Raw genomic sequence first — 19199 nt, forward strand, 5'->3', positions numbered from 1 at the left:
TTTGACCTTTACGAATGCAAGAGACTGAAGGACAACATATTCCTATACTTTTACATTCTTGGTCAACAGAAAAAATTATCAATTTAGTAATGTTCTTTAGTTGACAGTGACTGGTGAAAATTGACCTAATCGTGCATAATTACTAATATTTAAGCCTTTGAACAGTCATTTTATCCTGAAAGGAGGTAGATACAAGTATGAGAAAGGAATGAAATTACAAGGCTGTGAGAAATGAGAAAAACTTGGTTTCACTTGCATGGGGCTCAGATGGATTTGATGGGCTGAATATTTTGTCCCTCCAAAATAATTTGTGATTCAGTAGAAATAAAAGTCCTGTAAGATGGTATAGCTTTTGCCATGATAGGGTATATTTTAAACTTGCCAACAGAGAAAAGTTGCCATTTATAGACATTGTTAGATTTTATTTTTCTTCTCCTTTCCTGTTTGACATGTCTGCAAGATTCTGCCGAGCTTTGATGGACATCACACAATAATAATAGTGTTGCTTTCCACCAATGTAATTTAGGTAAAAATATATTTTAAGCAAATACCTCTGCCAAAATCCTTGATATAACTTGCCCAATATCTTCTCTCCATTCTGGCACATTAGGATTGTAACTGTCAATATTCTGAGAAAATTCAAGAGGTAGGACTTCCAACTGATCTGAAAAAGAGAATTGGTGTTATTTTGCTATGATGACCTCATGCTCAAGTTGTGTCAAGCTAACACCTTTTAAGGACCAGTTCACCAAATGTATGCTCAAACACAAAAGCTTTCATAACCACTTGCACATCAGAAATCTGTAGCTGAATGTTCCATAGGTTCCCATTTAAAAATATTGGCTAAATGCATTCAAAAATTTGACCCTTTCCATTACAACTCATTTGAAATACAACAAAAACGATCTGTGGAAACTCCCTTTAAAAATGTTTCCTGAGAGACAACCAAGACTATTATTGGCAGTGTGGAGTGTAGTCTTTAGGCTAGAGGGTGATATTGGTGTGTTGGTGAGATGGGCTGAGAAACGGCAGGAGGAGTTTAATCATGATAAATACGAGGTGATGCATTTTGGGAATACTAATGAGGCCAGGCCGTACACCTTGAATGACAAGGTCCTGGAGAGTATTGAGGAAGAGAGGCAAGTTCAAAGACCCTTGAACATAGCAGTGCAGGAGGATAATGTGGTTCAGAAAGCACATGGGGTACTGGCCTTCATTAGTTGGGGCACTGAATGAAAGAGCAGGGAGGTTGTGCTCTAGCTTTATAAAACATTGGTCAGAGCTCCGGAGGAGCACTGTGTGCAGTTCTGGTCATCAGGTTATTGTAAAGGTGTGATAGTGCTGGAGAAGATACAGAGGAGATTCACCAAGATGCTGCACAGTATGGAGCAATTCAGTTATATGGAGGGATTGGAGAGGCTGGGTCTGCTTTCACTGGAGTGGAGGAGGTTAAGAGGGGACACAATTGAGGTATATAAGATTATGATGGGGAGACTGCAGGAATCTGTTCCCCATATCAGAGGTAGATAAAACTAGAGGATATAGATTTAGAGTAAGGGATAAGAGATTTAGAGGGGATCTGAGGGGGACCTTTTTCACCCAGAGAGTGGAGAGTATGTGGAATATACTGTCTGAGAGAGTCGCTGACAGCATTTAAGAAGTGTTTAGATGAGCACTTAGATAGCCTAGGCATAGAGGCCATGGGCCAAGGACTGGAAGATAGGATCAATAGAGACAGATCCCAACTAGTCAGTGTGGGCGTGGTGAGCTGAATGGCTCATTTCCATGCTGTATAACTATATGACTCTATCCGAATCCAGTTATGAATTTATGACATGAATGTTATTAAATATTATTTGCATGATATTCTACTGATGATCGGAAGAGGTTTAGTGATCCTACATTCCTGGCATGGGTTCCTCTGGGAACAGTGGGTGGATGTTGTGTGCCTGGGATGGGATTCCCTGGGCAGAGTGGGTGGGTGCTATGTGCCTTAGACAGGTTTTCTGGGTAGAGTGGGCAGGTGTTGGATTCCCTGGACAATGTCATGAATGATGACAAACAAGTCAGAGGTACATTCTTTTGTCATCTTGGACAGCTGGGTTAGCTGAGGTTTGGTCAGGGTTGGGTTTTAGTTTTAGTTAAATTGTGCGAGCCTTCTTCCTCCAAGTAACCCAAAACAGTCACCTGCTGATAATTGAAAAACAAAGATCTCCAGAAGCTGGAAAAGTGAAATAAAAATTAGGTTTTTCAGGACAAGATGAAGCTGCAGAAAGTGGTGCAAAACTATTCTGAAACCCCCAAATCAACCACGCTGTGGATTGTCACAATGTACATGGCCTACCTGAGTGTGATATTCAATAAACGGATCGGTATTGTATCGTCCGAGTGTTTCTCTCAAAATATTAACCAGCTGTTCAATATAATATTTGATTCAGGTAACTGTTCAGAAACTGACATAGTCCCAGATTTGGAAAAGAAGCATTGGACTTACCAAATATCCTCACCACCTTAGAGTCCTGGACCATGGAACTACCACAGGAGGCCTGGACTGTGACTTTAATCTGACTGTTCTCGCTGAAGCTGGTTATGAGACTGTTTTCCAGGGTGAGACGAGGCTGCAAGAAGTGGTACAAAAACATGGCAACTATTACCTTTTTATTTCTTGGAACAGCACTTCATAAGCAAGATACATGTGAAACGGCACCCACCTCAAGGCTGTCTCCCAGCCACCACTGAAAGACTGTGAGATTGGAGTTGCTGGGCTGCACTAATGCTGTCAGATTCACTTGCTGGTTTCTGCGGATGACTGGCAGTACCTCCAGATGCACGACCTGCAATGGAGCTGAGGAGACCCAGTAGAAATGAATCAGCAAAGCATCTGCACATACTACTACCCAACTAATCAGCATCTGCGCAAGAATTTACTTGAAAAGCTAGTAAAAATGCCTTACATGTCTTGGTTAACTCATTATATTTCACTTGTTGACTTTCAAACCATACACAATCTTCTATTGGAGAAAAGCCACTTGCTGAATATTTTTCACAGGAGTAACTTAGGCATGTTTTGGGAAGAGCACTTGGATACAGGTGCAGAAGTCAGAGACAAGCTCTATTTTCTTCTGAGGCAATTTTGCACAATGTAGAGTCCAACTAAAGCAGTTTGAAATTATTTCCCCCAGGGAGTCCTATTTCATGCCACTGTGGCAGCACGGTAGTGTAGCGCTATTACAGCACCAGTGGTAAGGGTTCAATTCCCGCCACTGTCTGTAAGGAGTTTGTACGTTCTCCCTGTGACTGCGTGGGTTTCCTCCCACATTTCAAAGGCACACAGGTTAGTGGGTTAACATGGGTGTAATTGGGCAGTGTGGGCTCGTTGGAGCAGAAGGGCCTGTTACTGTGCTGTACAAAATAAAAAAATAAATAAAAATTTTAAAAAGTTAATTAGATTGGTGACAAACTCCCGATTTACATTATAGCTTAAGCATCATAACTTTAGTGAAAGATCAGCTTAAAATCCAGAGATGGCCTGTGAACCCCTGTGGCTTTCCTTAAAATATAAAACTTAATCCCAAATTTTATCTGATAATAGTCCTGATATTATTTTTATTCATGCATCAGAATTATGCATTCTTGGCAAGGCCAGAACTTGGTGCTTATTTTTGACAGCTCTTGAGAAAATGGTGGTGAGCTACTTTCTTAAAACATTTAAAGGGAGTTCCAGGATTTAAGCCCAGTAGAAGATGAAGGAATAATGATGTGGGTCATTTTCTGATTGGCAACCAGTAGCATGTGGGATGCCATGGGATCAGTACTGGGGCCTCAAAAATTTATCATCTATATTGATAAGGATATTAAGTGTACTGCCGCCAAATTTGCTAAAACAGAGGATAACAAGTTATGAGCAGGACACAAAAAGCCTTCAGTGTGTTATAGATAGATTAACTGGACGGGCAAGAAGTTAGCAGATGGAGAATAACATGGGAAACAGTGAGGTATGTGTTTTGGAAGAAAGAATGAAAAGTAAATTATTACTTACACAGAATGGCTCCACAAAATATTAGGATACAAACGTACCGATAAGCCAATGAATACGGAATATAAAAGTGGAAAACTTTTGATGCATCTTTAAAAGGTGCTGTTGAGACTGCACCTGAGATAACGGCACACAGATTTGGTTTCCTTATTTAAGGAAGGATGTGCTTGCAATCGAAGCAGTATAGGTAAGGTTGATTCCGAGAACAAAGGGGTTAAAAAATGAAGAAAGTTTGAGACTATACTGATCAGAGTCTAAAAGAATGAGAGTGATGCTATTGAAACATAGAATTCTAGGGAAAATTCATGGAGTGCATGCTGAGAGGGTTTTTGCTATTGAGGGTATCTGGAACTAGGAGCAGAGTTTCATAATAAGGTGTTGCCTCTGTAGGATGGAGATGAGGAGAAATTTTTTCTCAGACATTCATGACTCTTTGAAATTCTCTTCGCTAGGGAGTTATGGATACAGAGTCATTGGATATATTCAAGTCAGATTCTGACATTTAAATTACCAGGAAGTCAAGGGCAATGGGAAGAGAGTGGGAAAGTGGTGTCGAGGTCAAGATTAGATCAGCTGTGATCTTACTAAATGACAGAGTCAAGTGGGGTTGACTTCCCATTTCTCATGTGTGACTTGGAGGGAAACGAGATGAGTAACTGTCATGCATTCTGAGGATGGCACAGACTGCTGGCGCTGTGCGTCGGGATCAGGTTGGTTCATGTTGGCTCGCCCAAACTTGCTTAGCAGACTCAGCCAGCTTGGTCTGTGGTGGCTGACACTGTTTTTGGTGATGAAGCCTATCCACTCTGAGTACACACATTTTGCTTTTCAATCCTACACTGAAAGCTGTGAAGTCTACCCTGCTAATGAGCAACACCAAAGTTGAAAAGTAAATTCAACAAAATTAAATGAAGGAAAATAATCCCACTTTCATCAGTCCTTGTTAGACAGATTACTCTGAAGAATCAGAACAAATATTATACATGTTCACAATTAACTGAATACTGAAACAAGCTTTTCTCTTCTCAACAGGAAGGTTTCTATTCGTGGTGGTAGAAAACTGCAAATTCAAGAGCAAAAGGGCTTAACTGTTTTTTTCTGCTGAAATGTATAGATTCTTCAAAATCAATTCAAAACATACATGTGAACTGATCTTGGGGAAAAGGGTAAAATATCACAATTTATAATATTGCCCCTATCTTGTGTTTTCTTTTTGAAAAAGATTGTCAAACTTTTTAATGGATATAACAGTGAAATTGTAATGCAACAACTTACAGTTCACCTGAATGTAAACCATGGCTTCGTCAGACCCTGCAATGTTCTCTGCTTTGACGGAGACACGGTAGATTCCTGGTTTCTCGTATCTGTGTTGAATTGGTTCATCCATCAGTGTGAGGTTGACATAAATGGCCTTAAAACCATCTCCAAGATCCACCTGATACTTTGTGTTTAATGTATCACCCTAACAACAAAATAAAATGTCAGAACAAAAGAGCTAATGCAGGTTAATTAAAAAGAGATTTACAGTAGATTTCATAAGTCACTCAGACCTGATCTATCACAAGTCCTAAAGTCCCTGCCAAATTGTGGCTGGATCCTTCACATATACTAGGAACATACAACATTCTCTGTCCTGTGAGGTACATCTGCTTGGCACACCCCACCCCCACTCCCAATAGCTTAATGACTCAGCAACAAGGCTGACACTGGACTTCAATATGTTACAATAGTCTTAATATTAGTCAGCTACAGAGGTGATTGTTCATACAGACTATTCAGTCTTCTCTCCTGTAAACTCTGAAGAGTAACAGATGTTCAGTGAGAACAGAATCAGGCTCGGTTAGGAGGCCATCCACAGATGAAGAGCCTTCTGACACTTTATGTTTGCATATAAGGAATGGCCACTTAGAGTACTGAATGCTAGTAAAGGTTAGCACATCCAGAACAATGGGAAATAAAAAAATACTGGCTCGTGTATAGTTTAATATGGTCGCTTCTGGACTGTGTATCAAAATCTCCACCGGTACAGTTTCTGGTGGGAGTGTCGTCATTTTCAAAGAAAAACTCCCAAAGAAACAAGATAAAATTAGAAAGGATGTCACTGGAAAGTACCACATTTCTTTAATTTAATTGTAGGCCTTCTTCCAGGCTAAAGTAGAACTAGTATCACACAGTGCAATCTTCACAATTCAAGCTCTTCAAGCTCTGCAAACCTAACTAAGAGATAGGGATTTTTTTGCAAAGATAAGGTTGATACTTCATTAAGGAATTATAACCCTCCTGCTTTGAAATTACATAATCATGATACTGCAAATTGTGATGTTCAGCCAGGTTTATATCAGAGAAATAACAACCCAGTGTTGACATCACTTAAATAAGTATGATACAAATCATGCCAGTATTTTCTCATTCAATTTTCAAATAATGCAAACTAATTTTTGAACAATCTTTTCATTAAAAAAATGAATTGATCATTCAGTCATAATTGTTTCTCTCTTTGAATTTTGACCTTATTTACTTCACATGGCACAGGAGGAGACCATTGTGACCATAGTGACATGCAGGGTTCACAGAGCAGCAACCCCATTAGTCCCATTCACCCTCTTCTTCCTTCCCTGTACACATCCAACTTATTCTCTCTCATACGTTCCCATCAACTCTACTTTGATTCTTTTCACCATTAAGCCACACTACAGGATAATTTACAGTAGCCAATTAACCTACCTTTACATCTTTGGAATGTGGGAGGGAACTAAAATATCCAACAGAAACCCACACAATCACAGGAAGATCGTACAAACTCCATACAGACAGAGGCTGAGGTCAGGATCAAACCTGGGTCTCTGGAGCTTTGAGGCAGCAGCACTAACTGCTGTTCCCACTGAGCCTACATTATTGATTTAATGGACATTAATGCTAGGAAAGGGAATACTTTTACACTCCTAGTGCACTGTAAACACCTGGTATTTACAGGTTAGCTCCGTCCAACATGTAGGTGAGTGGGTCATTACAAATACTTCTATTCTCTCTCTAACACAGCCCGAAGAGCAATTTTTTTTTGTAATTGTGAAGTACAAAAAGCCTTAGTTCCAATCAAAGAAAATTTTATTTTAGACACATTCACTTGAGACTAGATTGGTGCTTCTTTTATACGATAGCAGACCCTTATAAGAACTGTTCAGAATATTATTTCTTTGGTATTAATATCAAAAAAAGCTTTAGTGTGCACTCCCCGCCCATCGTTAACCCCGTCTCCCTAACTGAACATCAAGCAGTGGACTACATTGATGAGCCAACAGTGAGATCAGTCTTTAAGATGCTTTCTGTGTACAGACATCAATGAATATGGATTAGAATAAATGCCGCAGGGATTGAATAAGTGCAGAGACAGGCCAAGAAGAAATTATTTTAATTTGCTTCCTGATTCCGCAGTCTTGATAAGTTTTATTTTGAATGACATAAGCTCTGAAAATATAAGTCTGCTACATCAGTTTACTACATTTCTAAACTCTGTTGAATTCATTTCCTAAAGCTCTGATTTCCCATTGTAATTATCAGCCAATTGTAGTCTGATTCTCTGAAATATTTACTGGATTTTAATTGCCAGTTTTTGAAATCTGAATAATTTAGGACAAGCAATTTAACTTTTCATTGAAGATTTTGCAAAAAAAAATTAGGTTACACGTGTTCTGATGCTGGCATTATAGAAATTTTGTTACTAAAACAAAATCTAAATATGGAAAATTATTGTCGATTAAATGATGCCACATTCTCACAGGAAGCATCATTTTCAGCTGTGTACAGCTACAAACCAAATGAACCACTCAGTGTTGGAATCTTTAGCTTATCCTGAGACTATTAATAGAATGTTATCATCATTATATATATACACATATATAAATATATATATATATATATATATATATATATATAAAATATATCTATAATTTACTGACAGCTACAATCCAAAGTAGCAGCTGTGATCTTGTTAACACATGCAGTTGATTTTATTCCTGTAATTTACGTCAGAGCTACAGCTGATGCTGAAGGCACACTGTAATTGATTCTACTTGCTGGCACAAACTGGAAATTTATACTTCCAGATGAATGTTAATGCATTTTTGCATGGATTTCAATGCTGGATTATATCAGGATTTTCAAAGGAAAGTGGATGGAACATGCACTAGGTTTTGTAAATATCCCCACCCCTGCTACCATGCTCTCTGCCACATATCACACCTATTTCTCCAGTTGGGAAACATCGCTGATTTCTGTCGTATGGATACGGTACTTGGTACCACTGGGGCAGAGGAGAAGAAAATATTAACTAGGGTTCTGTACTCTAACATTAATTATCAGATAGTAAATATGTATGTCAGAACAGCAAAGGAGTCTTGAGATTTTCTACCTAATGAATGAGGATATCATTAGTGATGGAAGAAAAGCTGTCAGCTGATGTAACAAAGGTGATACCTGGAATTTGAGGTGTATATTTCACCTCAGCCAGGGGCAAGTTGATATACCTGAATCCTCGTAATTGCACACCAAACATCTGGCATCTTGTCTCTTTTTAAATTCAATAACACCTTCAAAAATTGTGAAGTTGTTCATGATTAACAAACAAGAAGACTGGGTGAGTTTTAGCACTATCTTCAAAAAGTAATAGAAATTCAAATGCTCCAGGTCAACATTGATTCTTTGAAAGCTATTTTCTACAAATTTGAAGAGATGTGCATTTTAGTGAATGGCCAAAAAATACTACAAACTATCATCTTCTAAATGGTAAAGGCCAAGGCTTTATACTAAGGGCAGAACATTTACAATAACAAAATTGCCAGGATCTGTTGCTCTTGGATCAGACTCTTTATAAATTACATATTATTAAAAAGTATCATCTTCACTTTGTTTTTGTCTTGTTGTTGCATGTTAGTCTGATTTACTTAAAAAGCAAAATGAAATAACTGAATTTCCCTGAAGACCAGCTGAGTAATTGCACTGGAAGCTGCAGCCTTAAAATTAAGTTTCCTAGATCAGTCTCAGGTCTGTGATGAACTCACCAGTCTTACTGAGGGTAGCAATGATACACTGAATAGATGACTGGCAGTCTCACACACCAATAATCAAGAAAGTGATGAAGGGCTAAAGGGACACTGCTTGTTGAATTGTCCCCAGCACAACTACAAGGAATATATGTTTAAAAGGAGTAAGTGGCTTGTGTTTTAATGACTGCCATTTGCTTCAACAAAAATATTCCAAGAGCTAAGATTATCAAATGGAAATAATCACAGAATATTTGCGTTTGAACTTAATTGTTTTGGCTAGAACAGGAATTATAGCTAGTGTGTGTACAATAGCTATAGATATAGTTGAATTATCTATATATGCTTAATCATTAAAAGTACTGATCCAAACTAACTGCACTGACTGTTAATTAATTGATCCCTAGTGTAAAGGTAAGGGGTCAATTAAATAATGATTGATGATGTTTCTGCTACACAGTTAATGGAAGTAGAGCTTCATTTATACTTCATTGATGTAATTGCTCTTTCCATGAGAAAGCTGCATAACAACATCTATGTGCAACACACAAAGTGCTGGAAGAACTCAGACTGTCCATTTCCCTCCATAGATACAGCCTGACCTGATGAGTTCCTCCAGTGCTTTGTGTGTTGCTCCATGTTCCAGCATGTGCAGTTTCTCGTGTTTCTTAACAACATCCATCTGTTTGTATTAGTGTACATCTGCTTGCTTATGTTGGTTTGATAACAAAACAATAATTATATTTGTCTACCATCAGAAAGGCTCCTGTTACCTGATTCTGAGAAATCAAGAATGTAACATCGTCACCAGGGTTGACTGCTAGCCTTTCTCCTTTTGTGACTATTCGGAGACCTCTGGGAGCCATTAGCGGGCATCTGTACTGCATGGAACCTTGCCTTTTGTCCAAACCACCTTTACAGACATTGAGTGCCACCTTCCTGTAACTGTCCAACACATGGAAAGCTTAAGCATTCAGATCAACATATTGTACATGTTAAATGCACAGCTGGAGTGAGGGAGAGAGAGAGAGGAAATTTAGCATACTGAAGACTTCATGTATTTCACTATGTATCTTTCTTCCTGCTGACATCAATACTGGTTGGAAATTTTTCCAGGATGTTTCCCAGTCCAGAGAGAAAAGTACTAATCAAAATTAATCTGAAGCAGCAGCTTTCACAAACTGCAAGATTAACAATTTCACAGCCAGTCATGAGGTTCTGAATGAAAACATGCCATCAGCAGGTTGATCAACACCTAAAATGTCACATTTTATTTTGTAGAAACACCTCAGAACGAAGCACGTGTCATTTCCTTGACTGCTTTTCATTAGTGCCAACTTGTTTCATACTTTAAACGAGATCACAGAGTATCAGAACAGATAAGGAGTTCCATATGTATAATGCCCATATTGCCTTCCATGATGTGCATTACCACTCACTGTTGCCTCTAAGGTTACTAACAAAAGTTACCTGATCATGCTGTGAGTGACACTGGAATCATGTACCTGAAATATACTTTATATTCTTTAGTGTATGAGAACTGATTCATCATTCAATAACAACACAGACACTTGTAAAACACAGAGAAAAGAGAAGCAGGAGTAGGTTGTTAGGCCCTTCAAGCCTGGTCCCATCATTCAACAGAACCAGGGTTGATCATCCAAATTCACTACTCTGTTCCTGCTTTCTCCTTGTATCCCTTAATTTCTTTAGCTTAACTCCTTCTAGAATCTATTTAATGATTTGGTCTCTACTGCCCTCTGTGGAAGAGAATTCCACAGGTTCACCACTCTTTGGGTGAAGAAATTTCTCCTCATCACAGATGTAAATGACATTTCCTGTGGCCTTAAGCTGAGATTCCTGGTCTGGGACTTCCCCACCATTGGGAACAGTGCTGTCAGAGTGTTCTAAGTTCCACTGAGTCATGCCACTAAACTGCTGCTGCAAAACTGGGACAGGCTAGGGCATTGACAACACGGAGAGCTAGAAACAGTCTAATGGATAAAATTGCACTCTTGGTCAAGGCATTTTCCTACCAAACATGCAGCAGTGAATTTCTATCAAGCACAGGGCGCAGCCCAAGACATTGCAAACAATAAAACAGGGTTTGAATACAATGCACACAGACATTTCCTATGCTTGCTGGCAGAGTTTTCCAACGGCAGCAGATTGTAGAGATATGGTGGGTGGATGTTGATAGGAGTGTTGAGAGGATTGGATAGAGAGGAAGCGGGAGAAAGAAAACCATGGAGGAATCGAGCATCTTGGAGTAGACTGAGGAAGGAGGAGATACCACCAATTGGTTAAGGAGAAAATAGTGGATAAAAGAGGATCTGGGAAGGAGAGAGAAGATCGATAGTGTTTACAGAGGGGATCGAGGAGGGAATAGAAAATGGGGACGTAAGTGTGATGTAACAATAGTATTAGAACCAAAAAGGACACACTACTGCCCATTATATATCAATATTTCAGAATATTAATTTGTCTAGCTTTATTGGAAACAATGAACGCTAAATAGAATGCATTCCTAATAGGATATATTTTTAAAGGAAAGAATTTATTAATTTAGCTTTCTGCCACAAAGATCTCTCCAATGCCTACAATAAAGAGAAAATACAATGATCTACGGGTAAATTTATACTCCACATGTATATGTGTGTTCATGCCTAACCTTTATTCATAAGGAATAAAAATTGGGTGGAATCTACAATGGGAAGACGATTTTCTCTGTTCTATCATGTCACCCATGGCTCAATGGTGGCGCTAGTCAGAGTTGAACTCTAGAAACTTGAGTACAATAATCCAGGCCAACAGTCGAGTATGGTGTTGAGGGAATGCTGCAGTGTTGGAGAGGCCATCAAGCACCCATTTTTACACTAGTCCTATCCTAACACATTTTAATCTCTCCACATTCCTATCAACTCCCCTCAGATTCTACTGCTCACCTAGACACTAAGGACAATTTACAATGGGCAATTAAACCACCAACACACACATTTTTAGGATGTGAGAGGAAACCCATGTGGTCATGGAGAATGTGCAAACTCCACACAGGCAGCTCCAGAGCTCAGGATTGAATTCTACCAGCTGCCCTATATTCTTAAATTTACCAATGCTGCATCCATGTCAACCAGCTATTGACAGGAAGAAGAGATGAGGAGAAGACTGCTGTTTATGGTCCAAATAAAACATTAGAAGAATGCAATTAACAACTTTCCCTTGGCGCAACATACACAAACCAATGAGAAGATGTGAATGGTGAAGGGGAAGGAAGGAAGAGATTGGTTGCAGAGTGGATGGATCAGAGGATATGAAGTATTGACCTTGACAGACAAGTTCGTTCACTTCCTGACATTCAGTACCTACCCAGAGCTTCTTGTGTATGACTGTCCCAACTTGCAATCCTCAGAAGGTGAATCTGGGTTGTACCAAAATGCAGGGACGCACCTACCATTAGCTTGCTGTTCAAATCCATAATCACTGCAAACAAAAAGAAATGAAGACCAACTAGATAGAAATATTCAAGCAACACAGGAGTAGACTTACAACTTGCTATCAGGCATGGCAAATCAGATACCTGTTGCTAAAAGCCCCAATCTTCATTTCCAATTATGTTTTTAAACAGATGCTGATCTATGGCAGTTCATGCCTCGCAGACATATTGACAATCTACCCTACAGATCCTAAATAACTTTCGTGTTAAGTAACAACAATGAATTAAGCATAGAGGGATAGAAATTCCTCAGTGAAGCTCTAAATTGATGTAGATTGGTCTCTGATTGGAACTATGGCCCCCTACTGAAATGAATAGCTGTAAGTACATAGTCTGCCTTTGACTTGGGTATCATATTTTTACTTTATTAAGTATGTGAACTTGGTACATTATATCTGGATTATTTCTCCTGCAGCACTTTCCTTATTAAATATTAATTATTTAAACATATAATAGCAGATGGCTACATTGAAGGAAAAAATTGGTTCATAATCACTATGATTTGGTGGTCAAAAATTGATCAGCAGAAAAAACATAAAGCTATTATGTGGTTCTAAGCAGTGTAGTTTCTTCTCAGAATCCTCGAAGCTCATTACATTAACATCTCACATTAGCATGTTCTGCAGCATTATGATAAAACTACGACCCTTGATTGAACACAATCTGAAGCATGCTGTAGGGCTGCAACACCAGAATGATTCTTCGGATGGTGGGACAATTGTATGAGGAAAGATTAGGTCAACTAGACTTATATTCACTCATGTATTGAATGAGAGGCGATCTCATTGAAATTAACAAAATTCTGCTGGGGGCTCAACAGACTTGATACCAGGAGGATGGCTCCCCTGGCTGGCAGATCCAGAACAAGGGTTCACAGTCTCAGGATATGGAAATAGGATGGAGATTTCTTCACTCAGAGCACAGTGAACCTATAGAATTCTCCACCACAAATGGCTGTGGAGGCCAAGTTGCTGAATATATTTAAGGAGGTAGATGGATTACTGGTTAAAAGAGACATCAAGGGTCCGTGGGAGAGGGTGGGAATTATGGTATCGAGATAGAGCATCATTCATGATCACATTGAATGGTGTAGCAGGATTAAAAGGTCGAATGGCCTTTTACTGTTCCTATTTTTCAACGTTTCTGCACTGGGAATAGTGTCTAAATATTCAATTTAATAAGGCCAGGATAGATTTTCCAGGTTAGCATTCCCTTTGCAGAATATAATGCCCCTAAACTTGTACTCCCATTGCACGAGGCTCTGCACTAGGAAATTTAGGTAAATTTTACCATTATCTTAACAGTAATCAGTGGATTAGTGGTTTCAACTGCAATGCATTCTATTTAATATTTACAAAGTACCTTCTATACAATAACCACTGCAATAAATTCACATGTTTGATAAGCAGCACTTTTGAGATTTATGTAATTGAGTGATGCAGAGGAATAACATTGTTTTTGAAAAATTAAATGCTAAACCATAGAAACTCTAATTTTGAACCTTGCTACTTATAATTCTAATGCATTATGACAGGTTTCTGTTTAAAGTTAACAAAAATCAGGTCATTACCATTCAAAGTCAAATTCTGTGCACTGGCAAGGTTTTGACGAAAGGGCTGATGTGAAGTTCTTTCCTTTAATACACCATGACGATATTTTCCGCTTGCGGAACTGTCTCTTCTCTCCCATGATACAATACTCATCCTAAACAGAGACATACTGATGGTCAGTAGACACAATCTAGCACCTCATAGAAAATCACAGAATGATACCACACAGGAGAAGGCTATTTTGTGCATCATATCTGTGTCAGTATTCTCAATACCCCTTGTTCCCTTAGCAGAAATTTCAATTGCTAATAAGCCACAGCGTTACCTTAACAAATTGATGCTGCCCATAAAAAATCAGTATTGCTCCAAGTGCTGATTTCTGCTGTACTTGGATTTTTCTTCTATTAATATACCCACATTTGATGTTAGGTTGACTGACCCAACTTAACCTTGTCTCTTTTTACACACAAAGCCTCTGCTAATTCCTACCTTAAAAGTCTGAGAATCTGGTTCTTTAAAGATGTAAAACCTCCCAATATTTCACTAATCTGTCATATTCTTCTTTCTTAAATACATTGTGAAATATTGATTGATCCTTATTTTGCAATTATAGAAACAATTGATTTTGCCACGGAGGGATTTTTTCTACTTGGTGTTCCAGATGATACAAAGATTGGTGGCATTGTGGATCATGTAGAAGATTGCCAATGGATACAATGGGATATAGGTCTGTTGCAGATATGGGAAGTGTGAGGTGTTGCATTTGGGAGAACAAATATAAAGGGACAGTACACAGTTAATGGCAAGACCCTTAACAGTGTTGATGTAACAGAGGGATCTAGGGGTCCAAGTTCATAGCTCTCTGAAAGTGGCTGCACAGGTTGATAAAGCAGTAAAGAAGACATATGGCATGCTTGCCTTTATTAGTCAAGGCATTGAATTCAAGAGTCAGGAAGTCACGTTGCAGCTTTAGAAAACTCTGGTTAGGCCGCATCTAGAGTATTGCATTCAATTCTAGTCACCCCATTAAAGGGAGGATGTGGAGGCTTTGAAGAGGGTGCAGAAGAGGTTTACCAGGATGCTGCCTGAATTAGAGAACATGTGCTATAAGGAGACGTTGGACAAACTTGGGTTGTTTTCTCTGGAGTGGCAGAGGCTGAGGGGAGACCTGATAGAAGATTATAAGTTTATAAGAGGCATAGATGGAGTTGACAGCCAGTATCTTTTTCCTAATGTGCATTTAAGGTGAGAGGGGGTAAGTTCAAAGAAGATGTGCAGGGCAAACTTTTTTTACACAGAGATTGGTGAGTGCCTGAAAACCACTACCAGGGGTGGTGGTGGAAGCAAATATGACAGAGGCACTTAAAAGGCTCTTAGATAAACATATGAATGTGCAAAGAATGGAGGGATATGGACATTGTGTAGGCAGAAGGGATTAATTTAGTTTGGCATTTAATTACTAGTTTAATTAGTTCGACACAGCATTGTGAGCTGAAGGGCCTGTTCCTGTGCTGTACTCTTCGATGTTATGTGTTATGTTCACTGCATGTATTTTTGTGTACCAAAAGCTGGAAGGATGTGTTTCCCCTTAATATTCCCTGAACAGTTTCCTCTGACCTCACCTCCATGTCAGTGTTAAGGACCTACTTACATGCTCTGGCTAGGGGATTGGAAAGGGTGTAATAAAGCTCAAAGTTGAGAAACAACTTTGTCACGGGTTATTGTCAATGCTGTCAGAGACTATTAACACTACAAGGAGCCTTTACAGATTTATAGAACTACTACTGAGTACTGATTGAACACACTTGAAAGCAAAAGCAGCCTTCTGAAGTTTGGTTCCTGTAAGCATGCTGCAGGCTAAAATTTCAGTAAACAACTGCAAAACATGGAGCAGAGGCCTGGGTTGAAATCACGAGAATAACTTTCTACCAGAGATTTTTTTTTAAATCGGACAGATATCTCTGGATAATGTGAAATCAGCACTATTCTTAGCCTGGCAAAGACAATTGTTTTGTTGTGTGTACCATCTAAGTGAAATGAACCTTCAAAGATTGAATGAGAATGAAAAGAACAAATAGCTGCAAACAGAATGTACAATACTAGTGTCCAGCAATGCAAGTGTTACACTTTTCTTGTGGCCACACATGTCAGTTGACTTGGACAGAAGCAGAGTAAATATATATCTTATATCAGTCACTGACTTTGTGGGAATAGCAACCTCCAGCACTATACTATCACAAACGATTATGGAAACATATTTTGCACTTAAAATTCCTCAATCTTTTATGCCAATTTCAGGAAAAATCAGAAATTAAAATAAAATGACATTATATTTTTCACTAGCGATGATGTACAAGTATGAATTACTTTGCACTTACATGATTAATACTATTCATTGACACACATTGAATCTCAGGATTACGAAGTGATATCCACATCTGGTTTGGGGTGCAGCAAAAGTTGTTGGCATTAATGATTAATAGAAAGGTTTCATTGATTATTCTTCCACAAATAATAGGTTGTTTAATAAACTGTAATATTCATTTAGATTAAATATATAGGGAGTAATTTTGACTTAGTGCTATGGTGTAAAACAGGCAATATTGATTCTCAATTTTCATTTTCATTGCCTTATTTGTAAATTAATTTTTTTTGTTTATTCATATGTTTTTAAAAGTGCCCTACTACAAAAACCTAAGGGCTTGATTTTAAGAGGCACTTTGAAGGTTGGCAAACATGGGAACAGGTTCAGCTTCTTATTTAACTGCTTATGAAATCATGATCGAACTCCATTTTGCCTTTGGCTCATATCCTTTTATCCTCTTGGTTATCAAAAGTCTGTCACTCAAATTTAAAATAAATAATTGACCTGGCATTAGTTGCCATTGGCTGGATTAATCCTGCAGGATCCATCCTTCTTGCCCTCAAGAAAACTGATCATCTTTGCTCATAAAGATATAACTGGGTGGTGTTCCCTAATCCTCAGTTGTTCGTGGCTTGATAATATAGAATCTCCAAATTACACATGGCCCATTGTAATGTTTCTTATTCTGGTTGTGGGGACATTGTAGCTTTCCTACTTGTTTAACGCAGTTTGATAGTGCTTGGTTTAAAGAGCACCAAGAATAAAGTACTAAAGTTTATTTACTTATACATGGTTGCTTTGGCAGGGTACGACACAAGGTAATAGCCTTATTTTAAACAATCACAATAACAAACTGCAAAAACCAGAAATCTGAAATAAAACAGGCAAAGTAATAATTACTCAGTAGGTTATTCACAATCTGTTAAAAAAAAATGGCATATGACGTTGGAATGTGCATCAATTATGCATTTACAGTATCTTTGTTTCTCTATTTCACTCTGCAATACCTGATTCATTAGGTCCCAGGAGTCATAGTCATCAGGTAAACAGTGTCTGTGGAAGGATGGTCTGAAGTCCACTTTTACCAGTTCCCAATCTGAGCGGAAGCTAATGTGACCAAAGATCCTGCAATGGAAATAGAATCCAAAGATTTCAGAACATTAGTAAAAGAATATCTCTTGGGGCCAAATCCACTAATGGCCCTAAATGAATACAGGCATATGACATATGAATAACTTGCAGCTGTAGCTATTGATGCAAGCTACATGCCAGCTTCATACTGCCTGTTCTCTACACAATTGTTACTGTTGAGTGGCTGCAGTGTGCCTTCAAACCACTTCAGTAAATTCACACACGCAATCAAGATCAGTGAAAGCATCTTCAAATGCCATTTCACACTACCTGCATCATTAGCCCTGCACACTGCTTAAAGTACCACACTTCTATCACTCACTATCAACTATCATCATCATTCACTATTCATCCCCCACATGAAAATTTAAAAAAAATGCAGATGCTGGAAATCTGAAGAAAAAAAAAGAAAATATTAGAAGCATTTAGGATCTTTGACCTGAAACATTAACTCTGTTAATGTCAGACTGCTGAGCTTTTCTATCATTTTCTGCTTTTGTTTTATATCTCAAATGCTGCATCATGGCCTTAGAGTTACCACAGCTCCAAGGCTCATACTCATATTCTACAGCGTGTCACCTGCTTTTCAACCATTGCAGTCCAATCAGCCAAACATATTTTATGATATTCACTGACATGCTTCCTTCTCTTCTACAGGATGTGGTGGTGCAAAATTGGATGCAAGAGCAGTTAATGTGTGAAGAGCATGTGTTTCAGTGTGATCTTGAAATGGGAGGATCCAGTCCAGAAAGTCATACAATGCTGGTCTGAGGAAATAGATGAGCTTCTACGTGACTGCTTTGAGTCAGCAGACTGCTCCATGTTCAAAGACTCAGCTGCCAGCCTAGACGAGTATGTAACCATCATCACAGACTTTATCAGCAAGTGTGTTGAGGACTGTGTACCAAAGAGGACAATTCGGATGTTCCCAAACCGGAAACCATGGATGAACCAGGAGATCCACTCCTTACTGAAGTCAACGACTGCAGCATTCAAATCAGGTGACCCTGAACGTTACAAGAAATTGAGATGCAACCTCTGTAAAGCTTTCAGAAATGCCAAGAGACAATATCAATCCAAAATCAAGTCCCAGACCAGTCGTCAGTTGTGGCAGGGTTTACACGCTATAACGGGCTACAAAACGAAGTCAGGCAGCATCGTCAGCAACAGCGCATCCCTTCCTGATGAGCTTAATGCATTCTGTGCTTGTTTTGAACAGAAGGGAATTGGCATGTCACCACCCACCCTGACAGCCTCCAATGCACCTGAACTCATGGTCAAAGTTGAGGATGTAACATCAGTCATCTGGAGAATGAACCCATGGAAAGCATCTGGCCTGGATGGTGTCCCTGGCCATGTCCTCAGATCCTGTGAAGATCAGCTGCTGGGAGTATTTGCAGACATTTTTAACCTCTCCCTGCTTCAATCTGAGGTTCCCACCCTGCTTTAAGAAGACCACTATCATCCCGGTGCCAAAGAAAAAAAAGGTAATGTGCCTTAATGACTACTGCCTGGTGGCTCTGACATCCACCATCATGAAGTACATTGAGAGGCTGGTCATGGCATGCATTAACTCCAGTCTCCC

At 38.9% G+C, this 19199-nt stretch overlaps 1 protein-coding gene across 2 annotated transcripts in view; it reads right to left on the reverse strand.

Moving 5' to 3' along the window:
* sorcs2 (sortilin-related VPS10 domain containing receptor 2) overlaps nt 1–19199 on the reverse strand; it is a 526743-nt gene that overhangs the window by 28069 nt on the left and 479475 nt on the right. For both annotated transcript variants that reach the window (XM_052010588.1, XM_052010587.1), the window contains exons 15-22: nt 17491–17608; nt 14139–14272; nt 12442–12555; nt 9849–10020; nt 5312–5498; nt 2712–2845; nt 2495–2618; nt 552–664 (exon numbers count right to left, since the gene is read on the reverse strand). In XM_052010588.1, coding sequence (XP_051866548.1) covers nt 552–664; nt 2495–2618; nt 2712–2845; nt 5312–5498; nt 9849–10020; nt 12442–12555; nt 14139–14272; nt 17491–17608 — 1096 coding nt within the window. The remainder of the gene's footprint in view (nt 1–551; nt 665–2494; nt 2619–2711; nt 2846–5311; nt 5499–9848; nt 10021–12441; nt 12556–14138; nt 14273–17490; nt 17609–19199) is intronic.

Source organism: Pristis pectinata, chromosome 2 (genome assembly GCF_009764475.1).
Source record: "Pristis pectinata isolate sPriPec2 chromosome 2, sPriPec2.1.pri, whole genome shotgun sequence".
Classification (NCBI taxonomy): domain Eukaryota; kingdom Metazoa; phylum Chordata; class Chondrichthyes; order Rhinopristiformes; family Pristidae; genus Pristis; species Pristis pectinata.